Source organism: Nilaparvata lugens, chromosome 4, assembly GCF_014356525.2.
Source record: "Nilaparvata lugens isolate BPH chromosome 4, ASM1435652v1, whole genome shotgun sequence".
Taxonomy (NCBI): Eukaryota; Metazoa; Arthropoda; class Insecta; order Hemiptera; family Delphacidae; genus Nilaparvata; species Nilaparvata lugens.
In genome coordinates this window covers 29,513,441-29,537,518 of record NC_052507.1, presented here as the reverse complement: position 1 = coordinate 29,537,518, position 24,078 = coordinate 29,513,441, and the positions used below count along the sequence as shown (strand labels likewise).

General features: G+C 32.8%; 1 protein-coding gene across 1 annotated transcript in view; it reads left to right on the top strand.

Annotated features, from left to right (window-relative positions):
- The window catches only part of LOC111048548 (structural maintenance of chromosomes protein 3), a 120,405-nt gene that overhangs the window by 88,016 nt on the left and 8,311 nt on the right, over positions 1–24,078 (top strand). Inside the window, exon 22 of the mRNA XM_039427297.1 lies at positions 23,782–23,918. Coding sequence (XP_039283231.1) covers positions 23,782–23,918 — 137 coding nt within the window. The remainder of the gene's footprint in view (positions 1–23,781; positions 23,919–24,078) is intronic.

Here is a 24,078-nt window from a genome sequence, read left to right as displayed (position 1 = left end):
GAACAGGTACATGCTACAATAAATGAAAACTTGGGTAGGACTGTATTCGGTAGTGATTTCAATACTAATAGGGTAAACCTAGCAGCCAACTTGTCTTCACCTTTATTTGGTAATTTGTATAATAAATTATCAAATCCTATCGAAGGTCTGATGAAGGAACTTCCGAATACTGACGGATTGAATGTTGATAGTTTGTTGAAATTCATTGAAATATGTTTGAAAATAAAAGAACGATCGAACTTATTAGATCAGCAACTTTTCCATATCATTCACTCTTCTGTTGTAGGGCCTCTCGCCGATCGATTGAATTTAGCTATGAGTACAAATAAGAGTTTTGATGAATTTCATAAGGATATTCTGCAACATTTTATTCCGTCTAGATTGATTTCAATCATTGAAAGAGACCACTATTATCGTTTACAAAGGGCTGGTGAACCCTTGTCTGCTTACATTGTGTCAATCAAAGACGCTAATAAACTACTAAGATTAGAAAAATCTGAGGAAGACGTAGTCAATAATATTTGCTCAGGGTTGAATCCAGAGGAAAGAAATAGACTAGTTTTCCAATCCAAACCAACTAGTTTTAATGACTTAACTTCCATCTCAGTAGTATCTCAAAATATTCAATATGGGGATTTAGAAAGAAATAAATACAATTTTAATACTAATAAAAAGAATCAAAAATCTCCAATGAATGTTGAATTAGCTCAAAGACGTTGTTACAAATGCAACAAAGTAGGTCATCTAGCTCAGTCATGTAGATCCAACATGAATAATTCAAATTTCAGAGGTACAAGCAGTAATTCGAGAAATCATAATCAGAATCACCAAAGATCTAATAATAATTTCACTAGAGATCTATCTAAAATACGTTGCTTTAAATGTGATGAAAGTGGACATTATGCAAACTCTTGTGAAAATAAAAAAGCATGTCTAGCTGGGAAACAGTATAAAAAGAAAATAGACAGTAAAAGAAAATTTCAAAACACCAAATACAATCAAAAATTCAATAAAGAAAACGGAATTAATACCTTGAAATGTAGTGATACTTTTTCTAATGGTAAGAAGAAATCAATTCAATCAAAATATACTGGCAAAAATCAGAAAATGAAAAATAAAATAAAAAGAAAAAAGCAAAAGAAATTTAATCAGTTAAAGACTAGAGCTTTGATTAATAAAATCACTCCTTTAATAGTATGTGAGTTAGGAAATAACTGTGTCAGTTCTATTGCATTGATTGATTCTGGTTCTGATTATAGTATCATTTCAAGGAAAGTTTTTACTGAAATATTACGGGATAATGGTAATCTGCTTATTCAAGAGGATATTCAGCATTGTGTTACTGCGAATAAAAGTAAATTACTGTTGAAAGAGTCAGTTCTATTAAAAATAAAAATTGAAAACTTCAGTTGGAAATTTCGTTTCTTTGTTCATGATGATTTGTCAATTCCTATTGTTTTAGGTTGTGATTTTATTCATTATTCCAAATTAGTTCCTGATTTATTCAATAATAGGTATTTCTTTGGATTTAAACCGCAATTCAAATTTTCTTTTGAAAAAAATCACAGGTTGGAATTACTAAAGAAAATGAATAGAATTGGTACTGATGTGGAATTGGACGATTTAAGCTCTTCGCAGAAAGTAGAATTAAACAAAGTATTAAATCAATTTGATGATGTTCTTACCCATAAACTAGGTAAATCGAACGTAATAGAATATGAAATTCGTCTGATAGACAATCAGCCCGTAAGGAAAGCTCCTTATCAGTTAAATCCGATAAGAATGGAAATCTTAAATAAAAAAATTCAAAAAATGTTAGATGATGGAATTATTGAGAAATCAACTTCTAATTATTCCAGCCCTTGTTTCTTAGTTCCTAAGAAAGATGGTGGCCATCGTGTGGTAGTAGATTATAGAGCATTAAATAAAAAAATTGCATTAGATGCTACACCTTTGCCAAACATTGAGAGTACATTCCATTGGTTTAACGGTGCTAAGTTCTTTACTGTTCTTGATCTTACTGAAAGCTATTATCAATTGAAATTATCTCCATCTTCTAAGCACTTGACTACTTTTGCAACTCCAACTCAAACTTACTGTTATACTCGTGTACCGTTTGGTTTATCAATAGGTGCTCAAGCCTTATCTACTGCTTTGAATATTTTATTTGAAGGGATAAAATTCAAATTTGTAATAAATTATTTGGATGATATTGTGATTTATTCTGAAGATTTTGAGTCACATCTTGAGCACATTAAGATAGTGTTGTCCAAACTTAAACAAGGTGGGTTTACTGTAAAAAAGGAGAAAGCTAAATTTGCAAAAAAACAAATCTCCTTTCTAGGTAATTTAGTAAGTGAACATGGTATTACTATTGATCCAGCTCGGACAAATTCAATTCGTAATTACCCTAGACCAAAAAATGTCAAGGCTATCTCCAGATTCATAGGAATGGTAGGATATTTTCACAAATTCATTGAAAATTACGCTGAAATCGCCTCACCCCTCAACGAACTAAGAAAGAAGGATAAAAAATTTATTTGGGAAGATGTTCACGAGAAAGCTTTTCAGAAATTGAAAAATGCAATTATGAACCCTCCTGTCTTAATAACAGCTGATTTTAATAAACAGTTTGTGTTGCAAACTGATGGGAGCTCCTTATCAATTTCTGCGGTCCTTTCTCAATATGTTGATGGCATCCTAAAGCCTATTAGTTTTGCTTCCAAAAAGCTCACTCAACAAGAATGCAAATATTCTACATATGAGATCGAATGCTATGCAGCAATTTTTGGCATGGAAAGATTTAAACTGTACTTACAACACACTAAATTCTTGTTGTTAACAGATAATAGTGCCTTAGCATGGATTTTAAAACAAGACAAGCAAATTGGTAGACTTAGTCGTTGGATACTTAGGCTTTTATCATTTCAGTTCACAACACAGCATGTAGCGGAAAAGATAATTGCATAGCTGATGCTTTATCCAGAATGTACCATGATGACAGTGAATTGCCTGAAATTGATGTCAAAGATGAACATATAGAAGTAGAAAATAGTCTAAACTTAATAAACTCACTAAAAATTACCGATTTTCCACTAGTATTCACTGACATAAAACAACACCAAGAGAATGATCCTATTTTAGCGGATATAATAGAAAAGATTAATAATAATATTGATCAGTTTCCTTATAGTTTGTCTAAAGGAGTATTAGTGATAAAACTAAGAAACCAGGAAAAACAAAAAATAGTCATACCCAAACTTCTTGTTCCTTTAATCTTCAAATATTATCATGAAAGTATGATTGGTGCTCATTTAGGTATTGCTAAAACTATTTCAAAAATTCAAGAGAATTTCCACTGGGTTGATTTGAGGAAAGATATAATTTATTTAGTTAAATCTTGTACTCTTTGTGCAAAAAGTAAACCAGCTCAGGCTACCAATTACGGTTTTTTATCATCAAAAATACAGGAAAAACCTCTTGAGATGATACATATTGACTTAGTTGGTCCATTAGTACGCACATCACAGAATAACTGTTTTATTTTTAGTGCAATTGACGTTTTCAGTAAATTCTGTTGGTTAAAATGTTTGAGAAAAGCTAATTCTGAATCAGTAATTAGAGCATTGAAAGGTATTTTTGCGAATTTCTCTACTCCTAAACAAATTATTAGTGATAATGCATCAATTTTTAAATCAATCAAGTTTAAAAATTTCTGTTTTCAATTAGGAATTCGTCATAATACGACTTCACCTTTCTATCCTAAAGCAAACATAGTTGAAAGATTACATCGTAATTTGCGTAGCTCTCTCATTGCTTTTCATGCAAACTCACAGAATAAATGGGATGATACTGTAAATGATTGGTTAGCTTTAGCTTTTAATACTGCTGAACATGATAGCATTAAGTGCACCCCTTTTTCTCTGATGTTCCGTTATAAACCTAAAGAACCTCTTTTGAATATCTGGAATATTAATGAAATTTTACCTGATACTGCCGATGAGAACACTGTAGTAATTTGGCAAAAGGCTAAAGAGCAATTGATGAAAAGTCATAATTATAGAAAAACTCGCTATGATAGGAACCGTGTCCCTATTCCTTTTGCTATAGATGACCTTGTATGGGTCCGGACACATATTCTTAGTGATAAGGCCAACCAAATTTGTACAAAATTAAGCTTCCGGTATCGTGGCCCGCTAAAAATAAAAAGATGGTTATCTGATGTTACGGCTGAATTAGTTGACCCTATTACTAATCGCTTTGTTCAAAAGGCTCATGTCTCACAATTAAAGAAATATAATTCATAATTCCTTGTTTTGGATAATGTAGCCTGGTATTCATTCTTCCTTCTTATCTTTGAAGTAAAGGGTAACGGTTTCGTCTCTGTTGTTTCTTACTGAGAGATCGGCTCATTGATACTTTCTTCTTTGGGTTATTTGTAGGAAACTCACTATTATTCTGTAACGTTTCACTTCTGGTTAAATTGTGTTGCCTTTGGTTTAGGTGTTTCTGAAGAGTAAATAGTTGTTTTCTTTGGTGAAGCGCGCCACCTATTGAAATTTTAACTTTACTCACTTATTTAATTTCTTTATGGAATTGTGTAAAATATTGTACAAAAGAATCTATCTTAGCCTATAAATAGATAGAAATTTTATTGAGATCATATTATTAGATAGATTATTGAAATAGTTTATAGTTATAATTTTGCTTTAGTGTTAATGAATTTTTGATGAATAGTGGTGAATAGCAGTGTTTCTATTTCATCAGATTGTTGTAAATAAAGTAAGGGAATAAAGTGAATCAAAAGAAGAGTTTTGATAAATGATAAAATACTTGAAAATGTATATTATTATCACCTTAATTGGGTAATAGAGTAGAAAAATATTGGTTTCTGTATGTAAATAATGTCAAGTGATTTATCTTTCAAATTTTATCAAGAGTGTATGAATTTTGTTAGAATAAAAAAAAGGATCAAAGATATATATATATATAAAAAAAGGGGTAGGCAAATGATCATTAGAGATGGAACATATTCTTTGGGACTGAGAACTGATTAATTTTCTTTTGAATTCTGAGTGTGGACGCATGTTCAGATATTTCTTTGTTTGAAAGACTTCAAGTTTTTGTTGGGAGTGGCCAATCCCTGCATTAATTTGTGGTCTAGTTTCTTCTGTTGTTAGATTCTAAATTTTTTTTTATTATTTCAATGGTTACTCAGCTATTGAGTAGGTTCCACCTCTGATCTTCATTGAATTTGTAATCAAGAGTTTTTATTTGATTTTTATTTGATGTTGAGTTTTGAATTAATAATTTTACAAATAGATGATTTATTTCTTGGAATAATTCAACTCTAAGAGTGAATATTTCTCAACTCAAATTCTTATGAAGCATTCTTCTCTGATAAATTCTATATATATGTTAATTCAACTTAAAAATTATCTTAGCTAGCTCAAATTTTTTTTTTTAGAATGTAGCTTTCACACACTTGAGTGGAGGGAGTATGTAACAATTTTGGACATGATTATTTTTATCTTGTTTTTCTGTTATTTCGGTTCTAAATTCGATTGTATTATCAGCTTGTTTTTCTCAGTGAGACAAAGATGCACTTATGGGATCGAGCTGTACCCTTCGAATAATCTACTTTCTTGTTCTCTCCAGTTCTTTTTTGCTATTTTCTTTCTCCCTTTTTCTGTCCTTGTTGGTAGCTTTGAGTTTGCATTGCTCTTTCTCTCTAGTTTCTTTGTCTAATTTTGATAATTCCGTTTTGCTTACGTCACTGTCTTGTTTGCTACCCCGTCTTCAACGCTCGATGATCCATTCTGTCTCTGAATTTCGTGAGTGGAGGTTGTAAATTTAACTTTTTCCTTTGATTCCATTTTTATTTAGCTTATGCTAAATTTTTCTATTTATTACAATATGTAGTTGATCAGAGACAGATTTCATTCATCACAAGTTGTGATATTATTATTATTTTCTTTATTTTTTTTTTATTTCCTTTTTAAATATGTAAATTTTCTTGTTTCTTAAAAAAAAAAGAAAAGTAATCATGTCCGAAAATTTAATTGAGTATTCATTCTAGCTGGCCTAAGTTATGGCAATTTATTTATATTTGTTGAAAACCTCATTCATCACATATGTATCCATAGTAATTTCTACAATTTCCGCTGTACAGGTAAAGCATTATTTATTTATATACTTTACTTATTGTTTTATAAGTCAAGTCTGATCAGATTATAATTAATCCCAGCTTTCCTTAAATTTGTTTTTCAGCTCTAATTCTCGTAATTCAAAATGTTGGAAATATTTCTATGCAAGTTTATATAATAGTAAAATTAAATTAATAAATAAATAATAAATATCAAATTATCTTTGTCACGCTGGTCAAATAAATAAATAAATAATTAAATAAAATTGTAAAGCCTTATTCAAGTTATAATTTTTCTTTTTAAAAAATCTCTTTTGGAAGCTTCACTTCGAGTATCTTGAATTATTTATCTTTAAACTATTATTGATGAATTTATTAAAGATCTTGTGTATTGTTGATTTTGTTAAGAAGAGCAAATTCTGTATTATTGATCTCTCCTTTTGTATTACAGTATTTATATATATTCTTTTCGTTTCTCTATTATACAGCGGACGTAGACACGTAGACTCATAGACTCGTAGACTCGTAGTATCACAGGATGTCTTAGTTATGGCCATGGAAGCTGAATCCTTGCTGACCAACTCATCACAAGGAAACCAATATTTCCAGAAAAGATCTAAATTCGCCGTAAAAAGGATACTTCAAGAACTTCTTGTGCAGTGAAAAATTAATAAGTGAAAAATTTGAATAAAGTGTACGGAGGCCTCCTCACTTCAATACACCAGGTATTTACGAAACAACCAATATTAATTTATGGAAAATTCACAGGCAACTACTTCGCAAAAATAAATGGGACAGGATAATAAATAAATTTGTAATTACTTGATTTAAATTTTGTTTATTTTTTGGAAATTCTATTTATTTGATCTATTATGTATATTAAATTGCAACATGATTACAATCTTATTGTTGATTATTGAATATGCCTAACAATCATCAATGACAAGTAATGAATGGGGTAAATCTTGAATTGTTGAGCTGTCATATCATTCAATTATAAATGTTGCTACTTAGAAGGGGTTGGAAATTAAATAAATGGAATATTTTAGTTAATATATTGAACTATATATTCAATTTATTGATTTAAATATTCGGAGGATTATTTCCTTCCCATCTCAAAGATTAATTTCATCTGCGGTAAACTGAGGTAACATTTCAATTATGAAATGATTGTGAATAGAAGACCAATTGTTTGAAATTATTGAAATATGTATTGAAATTAATTTTTGTTGTGATGATCTGATGTTTTTTACAATTTTGATAATGATACAGAGTGTTATGAAATTCTATTTCTATTTTGAAGAATGGATTAAATTTTGATGTTTGAACAGTGAATAGATGAAAATGAATTTTTTTAAAATTTATCATTGATATGTCCATATTTCACAATTTATGTATTGCTGACTGTATAATAGTATGTTAACAAATTTCAATTTCATAAATATTTAAAAATAATTTTCATGTGTATTAGATTGTATTGATAGCCTAATCAAGTTTTTCTTTTAGTTTATAAGCATTTTAAGATAACAGGTACAGCACAGACATTAACATTGAAATAGTGATCATGTGAATCTCGAAATCGGCAACAAGTGAACGCCATGAAGAGTGTTAAGAACATTTGGGTGATTTTCGAACTAGTGTGACTCATCTATGCTGCGGCCTACACCAATAACTACGCCAAAATCTACGCTGATGCCTACACTAATAACTACGCCAATATCAACAATAATAACTACGCCAAAATGCCAAAATCTACGCCAATGCCTGTGCTGATGCCAATGCCTGCGCCAATGCCAATAGCTACGCCAAAGCTGATGCCAAAATCTGCTCCAATGCTGATGCCAACGCCAATAACTATGCCAATGTCAACACCAATATCTACACCAATAACTAAGCCAATATCTACACCAATAACTGCGCCAATGCCAATATCTACGCCGATGCCTGCGCCAATGCCAATGCCTGCGCCAATGCCAATGCCAAAATCAACGCCGATGCCTGCGCCAATGCCAATATCTACGCCGATGCCTGCGCCAATGCCAATGCCTGCGCCAATGCCAATGCCAATATCAACGCCGATGCCAAAGCCGACACCAAAGCATACGCCAATAGCAATGCCAATGCTTATTGCTGACTTTGTATCTCAAACTTCAACACTACTGCATTACCTGGAGGTAATTGTCATCCATGTTCACATTCGCAACTTTGAATTCAGAAGAACAGTCATGAAAGAATTGATTCAAAAAATCCTCTCCTAAATTATTCCTGTATGCAGAATTCTAAACCTTGAAAGCTGAAAATATCAAAAAACCAAACCTTACCTAAATTAATCCTCACCTAAATTAATCCTGTATGCAGCGTCTATCTCTTTTCCAAAAAACGAATTACATTGGCAATTCAAGCCTGAAATGTACATTGTATAATTATATGATACAAAATTTATGTGACTCTGTATTGAATTTGGAATGCAGCCGTCTACTACAAACATGAAGCAATGCTAACTGAGATGTCACCTGTATCGAGTTTGGAATGCAGCCGTCTACTACAAACATGAAGCAATGCTAACTGAGATGTCACCTGTATCGAGTTTGATATGCATCAGTCGACTACAAGTATCAGCCCAACACTACGTGCATCCAGATCAGCCCAACACTAACGTCATCACATTGGAGTCACACTTAACTGAAAATCATACTGAGTGCCTTAATGGACTGTTTTCCAAAATGTGCATCAATAAAGTCAACTGCGTCAATAGTGAAAGAAATGAACATTTTTTGATTTATTGAAATGTTATGTGAAAATTAAATGTAACAATCCATCAATTCATTGAAAAAAAAATAATAAAAATAATAAATTTTTCATTCAACATACTAATTTTTTTTTTATGCAATAAAAATTAAATTTTTCTATCTATTAAATTTATGTGCAATTTCAAAAAACTATTCTTTACATATTAAACTTTCTGTTGAGATATTTTTTCTTAAATTATAAAGCTAAATCAAAAGTAATATTGATATTCTATATTTTGAGATATTGTTTGGAAACATATAACAAACGCTATTGATGAATTTTTATAATAATTTTCAATATTATTGGATGACATGTAATGTTTTTCTAGAAAAAATTGTTACTGTTCTCGAATTTAAATTTCAACAATTATCATTAGGGTCAATGTAATTTTTTTTCTTTAAATTTTCAAACAGTAAAATTTTTTTATGTCAAGAGGGGGGTATTTGTAATATTACATTTTTCTCACATTTGAATCGAATCTTCAATTCGAGATCTATGAAACTTTATAGTAAATATCAGAGTCATCAATAGACGGACAAACTTTTTGACGGAGAATTTATTATCGTAAATGTTTGTTGCATTGTTCCATGGTGTCACCGAGGCAGGGTTAACAAAATTACTAGATAAATGGTTTATTTAAATCGAGATATATATATATAAAAATTTAAAATAATAGTTTCAAAATAAAGTTTTATTGAGAACAGATGTAGAATGTGAATTCTAAACTTGTAAGTTATAATTTTTTGGTGACGTGTCTGTAAAATCTATACTGAACAAGGCATTGGCTTTGTGACTTGCAACTTAGGTTTTTTCCTGTTCAGCCCTCTCTAGAAAAATGGCTGGCTACGAGTGTTGTTGTGGAGTTTTGCTCTGAATCATTTTCGTTTATTAATGTTTTAAATTGAGTTTTATACAAATTTTTGTGTTCTATTTTGTTAAGATTTAGTTAATTTGTGTCTTCAAGCCAATAGCCACTGTTTTTCAACTGTAAACTAGATAAGTATTTTAGTTCGTAGTTACTCTAAAAATAATTAGGCTTAAGATATAGTTCTTTGTGTATTTGTATAAATTCATCTGAAGATTATAAGTTAATTTGCTCTGAAAACTGGATTTCTCATTCATAGGCAATAGATCCATTCACAATTTATCAAGAATCTATTTCATTGGAGCCAACAACTATACTTAGGTTGATAGGTGTTAAATGCTATTCCAACCGTTTAAGGAAAAATTGGTAGCACGGCAAACTCCATATCTGTCATTCCTTGTATATTCTGATTATCGCAAATTATGCATTTTGTGAATATTCTTTGATTAGATTTTTTTTTATTAAGATTATCCACCCACTTATTATTCTATTGTTAAAAATGCATTGAAAATTAATCCCTAGTATTAATAGCAATATTCATATTTTCCAAATATTCTCACATCAACAAGTTAATTTTAAAGTCGGGGCTTTGATTTTTCCACCATTGTTTTCAATTATGTATGTAAATGAAAATGAACAATGAGAAGACTTATATTATCATTAAAACTGCCTTCTAATTCAACCCAAGTTTTATTTCAATGTCGTATAGGCCTATGACTAATATAGTATTAATCCCTCTCATTATTGTAAATCGGTCGGTGATGGTCGATCATGAGGGGGCGCCAAAAGTAACCCTTGCCCACCCTCCCCTAGAAAAAATGGTAAATCCGGCCCTGCGTCAGATCAAGAAGTTATAGAAGCTTTCAGAAATAACAGGCAAGGATTAAAACTGTGAAATAGTGTACCAGACAACCTGTTCGACTGTTTGAATAGATGTGAGTCGTTTATTGAGCATGATGTTTTATTCAAATGCAAAATTCAACTGAAAATTAATCACTTTTTCAATTAAAACATTAGAAAATAGGAAATTATTTATTTATCATCCTGTTGTTTGAGACTTCATCAAATATCAATAGGTCTTTCATGCAACGTTTCTAAACTACTTTACACGGTTAAACGGTTATGACTTGTTTTAAAAAATTAGCTGTGACCATATTGTACAGAGTTTGAAAATGTGATCTTCCATGAATTTGTCTCAATTTTTTGGCTCTCGAAACTATTTATTTTTTCAAGGTAACGAATAATTACAAACAATAACTTTCATTAAAAATTTATTTCTCAAGCCGAATTCATAAGATTTAAATATTTATTTAAATATGTACGAGTAATAAACTGATATATATTATACAACACATCCACAAATTTCAGCTATATGAAAAGGTGCAATTCATTTTTATATGGCTTGTATCAAATCATAAAAAAAAGAAAATTGAGTGAATACATGTTGAGAATATATATGAAATTAAAACTCATAATATATGAGTTAAAAATATGTGATATAAAATGGTAATAAAAAATTAGGTGAGGTAAGCGATGATTTTATATATATATATATTATATATATATATATAATATATATATATATATATATATATATATATATGTTATAATCCATGCATACATATAGGAATCACTTGCGAGACTTACAAACTCATTCTGAAACTGCTGCTTGCCAATTCAATAAGGAACATTTCCAAGTCAGTTGAATTTGGAAGTTTATTTAGAATTATACAGTATTTTATTTTTTTAATTTTATGTTTGCAGTGATAGAAGTGACAACTTCAACAAGCTTTTCTTCTAATAATCGAATTCATAGAAATTTGACTGAGTCATTGTCAATATTGTAGAACCGTTCCATAATATTGAATAAAAACTCAAATATGTTGTCAAATTCTACACTGTTTGAATTCATAGAATGTGTACAACAGTATCTGTGATTGTACTACTTCCCCGCCCGCTTCAAGCTGGTTCCAATGTTCAATAGGGTATTAGCTGTCGGGGAGACTAGCTGTCGGGGAGACTAGTTGTCGGATACGATCACGACAACCAGACCCCTCATAGACCTATCCAGCAGGGGATTTACTGTCGGGGAGACTAGTTGTCGTGAGCGTGTGAGGAGACTAGTTGTCGCCGACAACTAGTCTCCTTCGTTCTAGTAGGGGATTTACTGTCGGGGAGACTAGTTGACGGCAATGGTATATTTTGCCAGGGGATTTACTGACGCCTGTGATCAAAATAGCGAGGAGACTAGTTGTCGGGGAGACAGGTTGACGGCGACCCTCTACAAGTTCTCGCAAACTATACAATCGCTATTAGACCAATTCTTTGGCAACAAGTTCTCTATTTTGTTGCTCTACAAAAGAACAGTAACTTTATGTAGAAAACTATTTGTGGACAAATTTTTTTGTTGACAACTTTGGTTTAAATGCAGCAGCTTCAGCATTTATCCTTATCCATAAAATTATATTGTTGTACTTGAGTATACTCTTCATTTTTAATTACCCTATGTCGCACCTGGTGTCGCGAATGGAAAATTGATGTTATTTTTTGCACGTCATCCGATCCAGTATGTGGAAATTAAATGTACCGTAAAACGGGGTTACTTAAGCCTACAGGGTAACAAAAGCCAATTTGCAAGGTAAATTTCAAGAGCCCATGTTGGTAACACTGATTTCAGAAATCCTGGATGTTTATACTTTATAGATCTATGAGTTGGAAATTGTACAAACTTCAAGCTGATGCAAAAAAAAATACTGAGATTTGAAGTAAAGCATTAAAAAATTTTATTATTTGGAGGAAATTTGTACCAAATTTTATACCCATCATAACTTTATTTGTCCATCCCAGTCTGTTCTCTTTCAAGTTTAGTAACTATTTCGAAACATAACCTCAATTGTCTGTCTAGATGATGCATCAGTTAGTTCTCCAATTTTGAGGTTATTTTTTTTCCTGATGCTTCTCTTTTCTCAGCTGGTCTGTCTACGGGGTAACAAAAGCCACAAGAAAAGCCACACTTTTTTGTATGAGTTGAAATGATCATTTATGGTAATCTAGAAAATGTAAATAATTCTTCAAACTATTATTTTTCTCATATAAAACATGAATTTTGTTTCTTTTAGTCTAGTGTATGGATTTAGTTGCTCCAGAAGTGTTAAACTTGAGCCAAAATCTCATTCATTCACTCATTTAATCTTAAAAATAAAAATTGTATTATTTTTCTCCATTAAATTCAGTTTTTTAAACATGAATATTGTTTCTCTTAGTCTAGTGTATGGAATTAGTTACTCCAGGAGTATTCAACTTGAGCCAAACATTCATTTAACATACCTGGTTTTTGTTACCCCATTCCAGGGGGAAACTTAGACCACCATGTTTTTTATATTTTTTCAGGTGAAAAATTGTTCAAATAATTTTTTTATTTCATGAAACAATAAGTCAAGATACAGACCCAAGTTTCAAATCTGTAAATTGATTAGTCTAGATTCACCAGGTGTTTGAATTTTAAAAGTGGCCTAAGTAACCCCGTTTTACGGTATCTAGGAATAACTCATTTTGCGTTTTGTTATTAAATATAATTTAGTGATCCCCTCGATCTGTATAATGTTTCAAAGAATACATGTTGAAAATTTGAATTTGATAAAACCAATCACAAGTAATCGTCGAACATACAAACCCTCTAACGGATAATGTTTCGACACAATGACTCTGGTCATCAGTAGGAACTCGCTACGTTCAATTAAAAACACAGCTACCAATAGATTTCAGTCCAATAATTGACCGAGCGAAGTGAGGTCTAAGATTCAAGTTGACGGTTTGGCATTTCTCTTGGGGGCGGTTTCCGAGCTTGATGATATAAGTCCATGAGATTATGTTCTATGAGAATCACCCGTTAGATGCACTTAATTTCAGTATTTCCTAAAGGAGAGGCGGGCTTAAGGACACCTCAAGGATCAAAATTTCAAACACTTATAAATTTTGACACAATGCTTAGAGATTTCATCGTACTACAATTCATTCTTCTCGGCTCGTCAAGGCGGTCCAAAATCATGCATCATGAGTCAAATTTGCAGTGTACTTAAGCCCATATTCCAATGCACAAAAATGGCCAAATTTTGAATGGCCATTACTGGATTTGGCAGAAATAGCTGTATCTAGCACAAGGAAATTTTGCATGAAAAAATTGATTCTGGACTTCTCTCATGTATCCAAATAATATATTAAAAAATCAGAACTACAATATAAATTGCAAGCACCAATGTATATAGTGACTGGACTACATTATTGGTTGTAATTTCAATTCTAATTAACGAGTTTGTCTCTTTAAATCGTAGCCTATTATTAATGCTCTGAATCTGCATAAAAGTTTTTATATAAATTATTTTTATGATTAAAATGATATAATTTGTATGAGTTGTTTATCAATTTAATTCTTTAACATGGAATAAGAATAAATAATTAGAATAAAAATAATTGGTTGCCTTTTTGTTTGCCAGGCTCTGCAAGAAATATCAGTAGAAGAAAGGAAACGCACTCTCGATAACAGTAATTTGGAATTGCAGGGTATTGAAAAGAGAATCGAACAGGTGAACAAGGATTTTAAAGCAGTTGATAAGAAAGTCCACGAAGCAGTCAAACGCGTAAGAGATTATTTATTTTAATCAATGCTAATGCTATTGTATCGAATTCAATCATTTGTTAGTATGAAATAATATTTGAATCATTTTGATTGATTTTATGGGGTCAGCCGCACACCGATAGTGATATCTACTTGATTTCTTGATCTTGGTTGGGAATTAGTTGTTTTTCAATAGTAATAATTTCTCCGATTGCCAATGAATTGCAACCAGAGGAGTTTATTGACAAAACATATATACATAATCATTAAAAATGTACATACAAAAGTTGCTAATAATAAACTTAGTCCTAATTATGATACCACACTATAATACTACGTGTCGTGGTATTATTTTCACGTTTTCACATAAATATTATAGAAAATTAATGAATCGTATTTATTTCAAATAACTTGATATACGCAAACAGCAAATTTCACCAATTCTTCATTCTAACTTTGGTTGCAGGAGCCTTTCAACATCTTTAATTCGGTTTTTTTTTCAATTTGAAAAAATCAAGCTTGCAATTTGTTGAAAGAAGCTAAAGTTGAAATTGTTTACTACATAAATCAAAGAGGATAAGCTGCAACTTAATTTTAAATAGAAAGACTAAGAAATTGTCAAAAACCACAGATTTTATTAACATTTAGAAAGACGGTTTCGGTTGTTACACCATTGTTAATCTCTGATAAACAGAGATTAGTTATCAGAGATTGACAATGGTGTAACAACCGAAACCGGTCTTTCTAAATTTTAATAAAATCGGTGATTTTATCTGTGATGAACAGAGATTAGATAGTTTATCAGAGATTGACAATGGTGTAACAACCGAAACCGGTCTTTCTAAATTTTAATAAAATCTGTGGTTTTTGACAATTTTTTAGTCTTTCTATTTAATATGAATAATTATTACAATATAAACTTCTCAACTACACAAAAAATACAACTTAGTTCCTGTACCAAAAATATTTTCAGTTTATATTGAAAAATCTTACAGAATGTTTGGTCAAAATGTCACAATAACCATGCAACGTGTCTTGTATTCAGCTGAATCTATATATTACTCTATCTTTTTGTATTAATTTTCCAACTTTCAGCAAAGGGCCGAGCAGGAAGAAGTGGAAAGGTACAAGACAAAGGAGAAAGAAGCTCAAGAAAAGCTTGATGCTGATTCGAAAGATTTGTCAAAAGTGTCATCAAAACAGGCAATGTTGAGACAGAAGATAGAGGACAGCACTACCAAGATCAATGAACTTGGCTCGATGCCCGCCGTCGATATGGTCAACAAATATATGGCTTATTCTTCAAAGAATGTGAGTCTATGTTTTTTAATGAGCTGTATTTTGCTTCAAAACTAAGTTTCTCACAATATACATGATTTCAGATCTAGACTTGTATAATGAGTTAGACTGCTTTAAAATACAGTTATTGACTAATAGTTTTTTTTTTTTTTTTCAAGATTACGTCCTAAAGACTCCAGTCATGGAGTATAAGACAAGTCATGTTATTACATAATAATTCTAACACTAAGTAGTTCAACCTAGTTTAGGTTTGAAAGGAATTCTTGTACACTATAAAAAGCTTTATCAACTAAATATTTTTTCATTTGTTTTTTGAAAATCTTCAAATCATCATTACTTTTCAAGATTTGAGGTAGCTTGTTATAAAATTTCCTACCATATAATCTGGTTTTTGTTCAAATAACCTACTATTGTGACCCATTATATGATAATCTGCTCTGTTTCGCGTATTATACTCATGAACATCTGAATTCTGGATCACACCACTCGTTTTCACATGCATTACAACTTCATATACATACAAAGATGGCACAGTTAATAGACCAAGCTTTTTAAATAAAGGCCTACAAGAGTCTAACCTATTCACTTTCTCTATACATCTGAGTGCCTTCTTTTGAATCTTAAACACTCTGTCCATATTTTGTTGAGATGAATTACCCCATACGGTACTAAAATAGCATACCTAATATGAGATAGTATAAGTCCATGGTAAGCAGTTAACAGTAGTTTTTTATCATTCAGCCTAGCAAGCTGCCGCAGGACAAATACCCCAGATGATATCTTATTACATATCCTCTCAATGTAAGGATGCCATGTTAATTTCCTGTCCAATAAAATTCCCAAGAATGCTATTTTCTCTTCTTGGTCTAATTCATTTTCCTCTACAAACACATTTATTTCTCTATCCTCTACTGAATTATATTTACTTTTGAATTGTAGGAATTGACATTTCTTACTATTTATTGTTAATTGCCTTTGCTTCAAGAATTGGACAATTGACTGTACTCCAGTAAAAGCATTTATTTCTAGACTATCTAATAAATAATTGTTAAAGATAAGCGATGTGTCATCAGCAAACAACAGAGCTCTGTGATCTTTTAACTCTTTTGGTAATTGGTTCACATACAACAGAAACAGTAAGGGACCCAGAATTGAGCCTTGAGGTACTCCAGCCTGGACCTCCAGTTTTTGAGATTTAATTTTTACTATTTCATTCCCATCCACCTTGGTAAGCTCAACACACTGGTTTCTACCTATGAGATATGATTCAAACCATTTTAGTTCTATACCATTCACACCTACAGTTTTTAGTATTTCCAATAATATTCTATGGTTCACACAATCAAAAGCTTTGGATAAATCAAGAAATATTGCGGCTGCCTTCTCACCTGAATCTATTATATCTATTAGTCTTTCAACAAGGGATACTATTGCAGTCTTAGTAGATTTCCCTTTCTGGAACCCATGCTGTTCATCACATATGAAATTAATTTCTTCCAGGTGCATCAATAACCTATTTAAAACTACTCTTTCAAAAATTTTACTTATTACATTTAGAATACTAATGGGTCTATAATTTTCAACTCTTTCAGAATCACCGCTCTTGAAAATTGGCAAAATTTTTCCTTGTTTCAGATCATCAGGAAAAATACCCTGCTCTAGTGAAGTATTAAGGAGATGCAATAAAGGGTCCAGTAATTCATTTTCACATTCTTTTAAAATTTTGCTTGAGACCCCATCCAATCCTACTGTTTTTTTGTTATTCAAATTTTTATTATTCTTGACAACTCATCTCTTGATAATGGATGAAATTTAAATACCTTTTCAATTGGCTCAGCATTTATGTAGTTGTATTATAAGTATTAGTGTTCAGTGACTTTTGGAGATTATATGCAACCTGTTGATAATATTTATTGAAAAAGTTACAAATGTCTATACTATCATCCATATAATTCCATGTTCATCGATTATCCTAGGGACATTAGTAACTGTATCTTTTTGAGCTGCTCTCCTATTTCTATTAATTACCTCCCAACAGCAGAGTTAAAATTGGTACTAGTTGTTTATATTTCAGCTGTTTTCTTACACTTAGCTTTCCTCACTTCTTTTGCATAGTTTTTCTTTAGACATTTGTATTTGACCTCACTCGGAACATCCCTCACTAATTTAAATTCTCATAAGCTTCCCTAACAATATTTCTTTGAGTAAGAATATCTTCAGTTATCCATTCATCTACTTTGTTTAATTTACTTTTTACTTTGACTTTTTTTATCGGACAGCATACACTAATGTGAAATCTTAGAGTATCAATGAATTGCTTATATTTGTAATTTAGGTTACAACTGTTATAAACACTACTCCATTTTCTTGAAGCAGTTCCTGCTTCAAACAATTTATATTTCCTAGCTCATATTGCTGAATTTCTTTCACAAAAGTTTTTTTTCTGCTTGGATTCTGGCCCTGCAACTTACATCTAAAATTTGATAGTTATGATCTGATAGATCTGAGCTACCTAACCTGACATTACAACCTTCTATATTTGTGAGGATATTATCAATAATTGTCTGTGAAGTTCGAGTTACTCTTGTATATTCGTGGACCTTAATTTCTAAATTATTCATATTAATAATATCTCTAATATCCTCTGTCATTTTATCCTGCCTGGCAAAATCAGTATTGAAATCTCCTACTACTATAACATTTGTGAGACGAGCGGTTGTAATTTCCAAAAGTGTATGGAGCAGCTCACAAAATTTTTGCCAGTCTCCATTTGGTGACCTATAGATACCTAACACTGCTACCTCGAATCGATCATCAATTTTTAACCTTAGTCCTGTCACCTCTAAATCCATCTCAACAGAAAATCTCTTAACAAAATCCAGTTCATAAGTTTGGGTATGTTTAGCATTGCTAGTGAATATACATACACCACCACTTCTATGAGCTATTCTACAAAATTCTGATCTCAGTGAATAGCCTGGAATCCTAACTTGATTTATTTCCTTTATTTTTAAGCCATGCTCTGTGAAAATAGCAATGTCAGGATCCTCCTGTTTAAGAAATACTTCTAATCTGTCAATTTTGTTGCGAAGATACTGAATATTTTGATGATAAATACTAAAAACCTTACCATCTTGTGCTACTCTATCTCTAGCATTTGTAGCTATTTCCCTTTCGCTGTTTTGAGCCAATTTACTAAAAAATCGTTATTTGTTTTTTTTTGACTGTTTTTAAACCAGAGGATTGCAAACGGCTTTCAATCAGCTCTGCCAATCTATTACAAAAGATTACTTTGCCAGATCGATTTAGATGCAACCCATGATTAGTGAAGTTATGTCTTTTCAGCCTTTCATTTAGAAAACAAATCCCCAGTTGTTTAGAATTCTTATTTTTTAGGCTGTTGATTGTATTATGGCCCCTCCTAGGGAGTACAACACCTTGCCGTTGGTGGAGGGGCTTGCGTCCTCCTGAGACCCAGAGAGCTATGCCGGCGGTAGTGTAACTACCAGCAGGGCCACCCAAGCCGGACAGGTCGAAGGGTAGGAGGCAGACAAAGAAGTACTCCAAAGAAGGCGTCGTTGGGCTAATCCCCCACACGCTGGATAAGCTCGGATTCAAAGTACATTAAATAGCCTCGGACGGGACCGGAATTTAAGGAATAAGAATTGGACAAGACACTTGACTTACGATTTGGGAATTGGAATGTGCGCACTTTGACCGGAAAAGAAGTTGAAATAGTGGAGGAGATGAAAAAATATAAAATGAGTGTATTAGGAATAAGTGAGATTCGGAAACGAGGGATTGGAGAGAGACAGCTAGATGATGGATATGTGCTCAGATATTCAGGAACACTGATGCGGGTCGATTGAAAGGAGGAGTTGGTATCATAGTTGATGAAAATACAAATAATTTGATAAGTGGATGGAATGCCAAAAGTCCCAGGATTATGCGAATAGACCTTGAACTTTCAATAAAAATTCTATTATACAGGTGTATGGGCCAACCGAAGATACAGATGTTATTGGAAAGGATGAATTCTGGGAAGATCTACAAAGAGCTGTATCAGAAGTGGAGACAGGTAGAAAAGTTTTTCTAATGGGTGATTTCAATGGAAGGATTGGGAATGAGGATGAACAGTGGCATGGGTGTATGGGAAAACATGCAGGTGAATCAGTGCTGAATGATAATGGTAGGCGGCTATTGGAATTCTGTATAGATAACCAGTTGTTGATCGGAAATACATGGTTCATTCACAAGACCATCCATAAAATAACTTTTGTCGCTGAAGGAAGAGACACCCAAAGTATCATTGACTACTTTCTATACCCTTCTACCTTGAGATATGCGGTCAAAGATGTGAAAGTCATAAGGGGTGCAGAGATTGACTCAGACCATAAACTTCTTGTTGCTGACACTAGATTCCAAAGAATAGCCACGATCAGACAAAGGAAATATGAGAGGATCAAGAGTGAGGAATTGCAAAATAGGGACAAACAGAATGAATTTCAAACTGAAGTAGAGAAGGAATTAGCTGAAATTGAAACTCAAGTAGAAGAAGAGAACAGAATAAATAATATTGAGTTTCAATGGAAAAGTATCAAAGAAACATTATTGAAAGCAGCAAATAAAGTTTGTGGCCAAAGAAAAGTGGGGCAATTCAAAAGAAGGACGAAATGGTGGTCAGAGGAAGTTAAACAGAAGGTCAAGGACAAAAAGAAGGCTTTCCGAAGATACACTGGGTCTGGAAGAAATGAAGATTGGCTGAAATACATAGAGTGCAGGAATCAAGCAAAGAGGGCTGTCAAAGATTCAAAGAAGAAGGCATGGGAGGAGTTTGGGAAAGAAATAGATGAAAACTATAGAAATAATGTGAAAAATTTTTGGACAGTTTGCAAAAGTCTGCGAGGAAAGTTTGGAAAGCAGGCAAGGTCTATTAAGAATAAGGAAGGTCAGCTGGTGACAACCACTCAAGATGTGCTTGAAACATGGAGAAGATTTTTTGAAGACAAGTTCAATGAAGATAGGGTGGTGCAAGAAGTGAATTTGGAGTTGGATGACAATGCTCATGAAGTACATCAGATGGATGCTGGAATAACAAAGGATGAGGTGAGGGAGGCTGTTCAAAGGTTAAAGAATGGGAAAGCAGCAGGAATTGATAATATTCAAGCTGAATATTTGAAGAAAGGGGGTGAATGTCTCTTAGATAGACTCACTGAGTTATTGCAGCAGGTTTGGGAACAAGGTACAATTCCAAAAGAATGGGAACAAAATATTATAGTTCCACTCCACAAAAAAGGAAATACCACTGATTGTGAAAACTACCGAGCAGTTTGCTTATCTTCAGTGGTATGTAAAGTGTACACTCGAATATTAGAGAAAAGACTGCGAAGTGTGGTGGAAGAACAGCTAGAGGAGGAACAGTGTGCATTTAGGCCTGGCAGGCAGACGCAAGACCACATCTTCTCAATAAGATCGATCTGCTCAAAATCTATTGAAAAAGGCAAGCAAGTATATCTGGCGTTCCTGGACCTGAGAGCCGCATTTGATACAGTATCAAAAGAAGCCTTATGGGAGACATTGGCTGCTAAGAATGTGCCACAAAAATTACAGCGTGCTATTAAAAGTGTCTTCAATAATGTCACTGCAGTGGTTAGAACGTGTGGACAGATATCAGGACCTCTGCAAATGAGAAGGGGGATAAAACAGGGGGACAGCTTGAGTCCACTATTATTCACCATGGTAATGGATGAATCCATAAAATCTGCAAACGAAGAACGGGGAGAATGACAGTCGGACACTGGAATTTAAGGCCCATTTTCGCTCAAGCTCTACTGTTCGCGGACGATATAGTTCTGATTGCTGACTCGGAAAGGAAACTAAAAGCAGCTGTAATCGAATGGAATGAAGAGATCAAGAGAAAAGGTATGGAACTGAATATCAATAAGAGCAAGGTGATGGTGGTGAATGGAACTGAAGGTGAGAGAGTGATAATAGAAGTGGAGGGGCGGCAGATGGAACAAGTAAAATCATACGAGTACCTTGGCACCATTATAAATGAAGATGGAAAACTGGATGAAGAACTGAGAAACAGAATCAACAAGGCTAGCCGGGCTTACTATGGTACCAAAGACTGTATTTTCGGGAAAAAGAAGTGGGTACTATGGTGAAGAATAGGGTCTATAAAAGTATAATAGAGCCTATAGTTCTGTATGCGGTGGAAAGTTGGCCCATGAAGACACAGCATATGAGTAGAGTAAGGGCAGTGGCAATGAAGTGCCATAGAAGAACGGCTGGGAGGACGTTGAGAGACAGAGTAAGGAGTGACCGCATCAGGGAGGAAATTGGAATGAAAGATGTAAAAGAAGTTATCGACAGAAAGCAATTAGGATATTGGGGTCACGTACAGAGGATGGACGATGAGAGGAAAGTGAAACAGTACGCAAATGTGGTTGTAGGAGGCAGACGGAAGAGAGGACGTCCCCGGTACTCGTATGATGAACACATTAGAAGATTGGGAGAGGAGAGAGGGAAGACTGTGGGGCAGATGAGGAGGCTGGCTGCGGATCGCGACACCTGGAGGCGGTTGTCCGAGGCTACCCCGACGCTGTGAGGCACACCGGGGCAGAGAGAAAGAAGAAGAAGATTGTATTATGGATTGATTTGTTTGTCGAATTGATTGCTTCATTTAATTCTGGCCTATAAAACCTATTAGGAATAGTACTTATTATTAAGTTTGTTTTTTTGCTGAGTGGCACAATTTCCTTGATTTTTTCTGTTACTTGAGGAAGATGATTCAAGTTAGGTTCATTTATATTATTTGAGCCACCCAGTACAATTAGATAGTCATTTTCATCAAAGTCTTTAGTTTGTTCCCTAGCTGACTCTACAATTGCATTAATTGATGCACTTGGCTTGAAAAAACATTGGACATCAAATTTATTTTTTAATCTTTTATCAAGGAGATCACTGCAATCATGTCCATGACTGGACGTCAGTAGCAGAACTCTCCCTTTCCTATCTTTATTTCCCTCAGCTATATTTTTGGTTGCTGTCTTCAAAACCTCACTGTACGTTTTATTTCGACCATTTTCAGAGCATTTCCCATCATTTAGGTTAGATTCTATTTTTTTGCATTTGGACGGAGGTTCTATCATACATTTAGTATTATCAAATTTAGATTTTAGTTTCTTTATTTCCTCCGACATTAGACTACATTGATTTTTTAGATTTAGTATTTCTTTTTTATGGTCTTCATCTTGTAATTTTATAATCAGTTCCAAAGATTTAATTTCTTCTACCATCCCTAACCTTTCTTCCTCAGACGTTTTTAGAGTTACTTCTAATTGGTTTTTTAAATTAGTGTGGCTACTTTGTAGTTGAGCAACTTTTTTGGCCAAAGTAGTTTGAAGAACTGGGGTTTTGGTTTTGGCGTTTTGTAATTTTGATTTTGGGAACGCGTAAGTACTCCCGCTATGTTTACATTTCTATTATTAACCTTCGGTGTTCTACTTGAGCTCATCTTCCTATCTAAGAAATTATATTACTTGCAATAACGAGAATAAAGTTATTATTATTATATAAACGTGAAGCCCAAAGCTAAAACTTGCAAGGAAATAATATATTTTTTATTATAAAAAATAAAATTATTTTCGTTTTTTTTCTGGAAATGTACTAAATCTTCTCCATGAATTGACTTCCAACGATATGTGTGTAATATTATGTTTGGTGTGCTTTTGGACTTCCATATTAAGCATTTAAATTCAAAATTGGAAATGTATGTAGTGTTTTGTTTCAATGTGGAAATTAGTGAAAAATTGAAAAGTCTCACTTAACCTTTATTTGGACAATTTATTTTGTGAAATTGGGATAAAAAGAAGTTTTGGACTGTAGTCTTTTTCTTTGTCCTTAAGTTGATTGTGAATGATGGATAAATAAGTAAATACATAAATTAAGCGAGAAAATGAACATCTGAATCAGAACTAAGCTTAACAAAACAGAACTTAACTGATCAGATTCTTGGTTTTTTCATGATTATTCTGTATTAACGAACAAATTTTGTATTCGCAGTTATTCAAAGAGCTGGAGAAGGCCAATAGTCATCTGAAAAAATACAGTCATGTCAATAAGAAAGCTCTGGACCAATTCATGAGTTTCTCCGACCAAAAAGAAAAGCTCATGAAACGTAAAGAGGAGTTGGATATTGGGTAATTTAAAAAAATTCACGTTTTTAATCATCGCATTCAATACTGGTTCACTTTCTTTGTCAATTCTCACAATTGGGAATTCCCGAAGAAATGTTTATTCTATTCTAAGTAATAGTCAGTAGTTTGAGTTGGACCACTCCGAACAAAGGGACAATAATAT